This window comes from Priapulus caudatus, unplaced genomic scaffold, assembly GCF_000485595.1.
Source record: "Priapulus caudatus unplaced genomic scaffold, Priapulus_caudatus-5.0.1 Scaffold751, whole genome shotgun sequence".
NCBI lineage: Eukaryota > Metazoa > Priapulida > Priapulimorpha > Priapulimorphida > Priapulidae > Priapulus > Priapulus caudatus.
Window position 1 is genome coordinate 153,772 of NW_014577812.1, and position 4,700 is coordinate 158,471.

Below are 4,700 nucleotides of genomic sequence, written 5' to 3' on the forward strand. Positions count from 1 at the left end.
GTGTGTGTGTGTGTGTGTGTGTGTTGTGTGTGTGTGTGTGTGTGTGTGTGTGTGTGTGTGTGTGTGTGTGTGTGTGTGTGTGTGTGTGTGTGTCGTGTGTGTGTGTGTAAGTATACACACATAATCGTAACAGAGTGCGTGTGGGCAAATAATACGCTTTCGTTTTATATAGTTTCGTTTCGTCGGCTAGATATTGCGTTAGCTCGCGCGGTTGACGGCTATTACGCACTACATAGATCCAATTCACATTGAAATATTACGCAGTCGACTCTACTTCAGAATTCTGGCGTAAAGTAACCCAGGATGTTCTCTAAAGTCAGTCGCTCTAGCTCTAAATAGAGCGATTGACGCGAAACGCGGTATTTACAATTTAGCGCTAGCTCTCGCATTCACGCCTTTCCACTCGTGTTGTGAGAGGCCGTAACGCGATGCTTGCCGGCTATTTCGAGATATCTATCGTAGAACTAATGATTGCAGGCGACACTAACGGTACTGAACCTTCGGATCATCGCGATTTTTCTGTATATACTGATAGCGAACGTGACCCGCGCATGCGCATGGCGGCGCTTCTATCATGCGTGTGTCTTCTCGGCAAGATGAGAAACCAACAAACTTATAACGACGTCGGTATTCGTCCGCTATAATGCCGACAGTAATCACTTAAGAGCGAGGAGATCAAGCGCAAGCTAATCGACTAATTCCTCTTTGTGCCCATGCGAAAACACCGGCAAAATATTCACGCGCGGGTGTCCCCGCGTATCGGTGGAATTTGGCAGGAAATTTTGCCCCCGGGAAAAGAAATCATCGTAACGAGTTGTTTATACGAGGAGCGTCACATACCCCCAGGCCGAGATGTGTGATGAATATACATAATCTATTACATATATATATATATATACGCCTATATACATTTACGATAATAATAATTACTCTATACATTGATTTTACCAATATATATATATATATAGTAGAAATGTTCTTTGGTTGCACAATATTCAGATAATATAGTTAACAAAAGAATAATCTGACATTTACTTTTACACTGCTGCTGCTGCTGCTGCTCTTCACCCCGTCGTACCTGCATCGGTGTGCTCCCGGCGCTTAGTGACGTGAACCCGACAATATCGGAGAAATAGATCGTCACACTATCATAGGTTTCTGGCGCCACCGGCTTTCCTATCTTCAGTTGCTCGGCGACGGATCTATCCGTGAAATAAACGAGTCAAAATTGCTTTTACAAATTGACGCAATTATATCTCCTCGTTTCGGAGGGTGTGCTCCGAGTGGTTACTAGATGTTACGCGCCCGTTGGCTTATTAATTTCCTTAGTCGGTCTTTGAGTTTTGTAAAACATTTTACCATTTTAGTACGGTTCTAGCTTCTTCATTTTAATATATTTGAAACTTTTATTCTGCTAATGATACTGATGATGATTTTGATAATAATAATAATAATAATTATGGTAACTATCATGGTAATAATGATCACGATAGCTACAATTTTCTTTCTCATTAATACCAATCACATTATATGCAGCAAATCGACATTACTCCGATCCATTAGACAGCATTTCCTGAATGGCATATCTCATGCTTCGTGGAAGACGTTACCTGATATAGCACGATCACGCATAAGAAACCTAATGAGGGGTACACGTAATTAAGCACGTTTACATGTTCAGTGACATAATCCAACATCGGTTTACTCGGCGTATAAAATGTTCTAGGGTTTATTTGGGCAATTAATATAACGTGTCAGTTTATCCTCAGAGCAGCATTTGTTTGGAAAATTAGCTTAACGATCTCTTAATTGCTTGTACATTATCAAGATATGGTTGACCAATCCTTGGACTTACTAATAACACATGTCCACTAGGCAGAAAGTGGGAGAGTGCGTTCGCCATAAATAATTACTTCGTGCTAACAAGCCTGCATATCGTGCACAGATTATAATAGTCCCCGCGGACAAACACGCTGCGCATGACGTCATCACGATGAATACATGAATACTGTAATGGTATCTCAGCTACGCACGCTCACAATGTAATTGTAACGATTTAAGTAATATTTGCTGCAAAAAAAAACGCACACAACGAACCCAAGAGAGACGCGTATAATTTAATCCGAAAGAATGGCGACGGAAATGCTAGATATTATTAAGAGTCTACAATATAATTTTCTATCATTATATTATAGACTCTTAATATTATTAAGCGAGACAACGTGGTGGCGACGCACTGACGCATAATAAGCCACAGGCACTTGGAACGTTTCAATAATAAAATAATGGTAAATAAACAAGAAATGTATTTACTACTAAAGTCCTAATGTTTTTCTACTCTTGTTCTCCTAATAGATATTAGTAATAATTTCCTGTAAATGCCGTGCTCCTCTGCAACACACCACATAGTTCTTTGTATATAATTTTTGTAGTTTAGTGCACAGCTGCGTGCGTGCGGTAAGTGTGTTACAGAGGAGCAACCGAACGGCATTTACGTGGAATCACTCGTCGATAGAAAACATATTATAAACATAAAGACTTTGGTAGTAAATACATTTCTTTTATTTTTTTATTTACCATCATTTTATTATTGAAACGTTCCAAGCGTATCTGTGGGATGAACGAGCGTGTACTTAGTACGTAGGTGCAGTTAGTACTTAGCCCTTTCTAGCAGTACGGGTCACTCACACGGGCAACACTTGATACAGAAGCTCCTCCGATCGCTTCTTCTCCTCGAGAAAGGCTTTAGTTCGTTCGTCGACCAACGCCTCCAAGTTGTTGGCGTATTGCTCCATGCGCTGCAGCAGCTTATCGAAGATGTTGCCGTCAAATTTCGACTGTCTGCGGAGTGGAGAAAGAACATGATACTATCAGGGGTTAATAAGGACAAATTTGTCATTATTAACCCTTGATACTATGAGCGGTCTCGGTTACAGACGGTCTCGCGTGCGCACGTGCAAGGGGAAAATGACGTCGACGCGTAAATGGTCGCCTGTCTCTGCGCCCGCGGCCGCACGGACACGCGCGAAAATGCCAAATGTGAAATGTCATAATTTAACATGAACACAATTATGTCGTATGTTCGTTGTGGTTTTTTTTTAGTATAAGCGGGATCCTATACGCGGATGGCATGAGCGTTTCTCGCGCGTGACAATGCGCTGATATTATCGAATGTTTTTACTGGTATTAGAAGCCCTTCGCAGTAGCACATGACGTCTTTCTTCTGGGATCTTTAAAAAAAAAATCCAAATTACTCGCAGACCTCACTGCTTTTCCGGGTTAAATTGATATAACGTAGCCTGACTGGTTACGCTATGATTTCTGTACAGTGCAAGCTGTCGTATGTATAGTCAGCCCATCTCCAGCGAGAGGGGAGCATTACGCGTGGCACTTGTTATCATGTGTTAGTTGCGTGCTATAATAAATTATAATAGTGTAATTTACATACAGTGTATGTATATTCATGTCATACATATATTCCAATAACTTCCAATGACTATATTTCTATGGTTTCAGAAGCTGCAGATCCCGACAGTGTAATTAAGCGAGACCAGATATTTGGTAGGCACATTAATTAACATTGTTAATCAAAACTATATAACATCTTCACAAACAGAGTTTAAGGAGAGTTTAAGCGTTGCACCATTTCATATTTATTGGCTCTGCCAATATTTGTCTAATTTCATAGATTGTCCATGCAATGGAAGAAAAAAACGGGGACGGAAAGTGACAGATTTTCTGGAATGCGCCCCACCTGTAAGCAGTGGTGTCACGAATGCTGCACTGTATGGAAGTGTGCTGGAACTGGAATATGTGGTAAATGTATATACTAAAAATATTTAACGGGTAAATCTATCGCTTTTACATATTAGGTTATTTAATTATGCTCAGCCTATACTGGGTTACATAAAGAACATATAAACCCTAAGGGGGCAGTGATGAATAATGGGAAATGTCTTAGTTTATCAAAGTAAATAACTATTAATAGTTTAATAATTAGGTTTGGATGATCATTCAGCGACTAAAGTATTTGTTGTACAGCCATATTGTGTTTCGTTACTGTTAATCTATTTATTTTAAAAACTGCTACCTAATTAAAACCACTGTTAGCAATGTTGATTTAACACTCTCCATTTTAACTTCAGGTAAAGTCAGCAAAGGTTTCTACAACTGACGTATCATACAAAGTAAAGTGGGGTTGGGTGTACAATGGATATCATAATGTAATTTTATATTGAGTTTCATTTAAGAAGTCATAGGTAAATTAAGGGTATTAGGTTTGGTTGGTTGTAGACGAAGAGCCAATAAACCTAATTAATGTGGTCTAACAATATCTTACTGTGAAGCTGCAGATTCAGTCAAATCGGTTTAACTCTGATAATTAATTTGGTTTTACCTAAAGCAAAGTATTAGCTTGCAAGTCATTACGCAACCTTTTCGGGAGTCTCATTTGGGTTGAACATTACCCTAGAATTTACAAAATTGCACTTAGAATATATTTTTTTCAATTTTCTTAAAAACGGCCATAATAAAGGTTCTAAATTGCTAAAATACAAGAGCTTCCGGGGGCTCCGCCCCCTGGACCACGGGAAAGGGCTCTGCCCCTACACCCCGCCAGGGGCCCTAGGGCGGGCCCCTGGACCCCACCCATTAAGGGCTTTGCGCCAAGGCGCTCGCGGTGTGTGCTGCTGGCGCACACT

General features: G+C 40.3%; 1 protein-coding gene across 1 annotated transcript in view; it reads right to left on the reverse strand.

Moving 5' to 3' along the window:
* LOC106813283 (atrial natriuretic peptide receptor 2-like) overlaps positions 1-2,834 on the reverse strand; it is a 15,359-nt gene extending 12,525 nt beyond the window's left edge. Inside the window, exons 1-2 of the mRNA XM_014817388.1 lie at positions 2,689-2,834; positions 1,079-1,202 (exon numbers count right to left, since the gene is read on the reverse strand). Coding sequence (XP_014672874.1) covers positions 1,079-1,202; positions 2,689-2,795 — 231 coding nt within the window. The 5' untranslated portion in view covers positions 2,796-2,834. The remainder of the gene's footprint in view (positions 1-1,078; positions 1,203-2,688) is intronic.
* Positions 2,835-4,700: the final 1,866 nt, after the last annotated feature.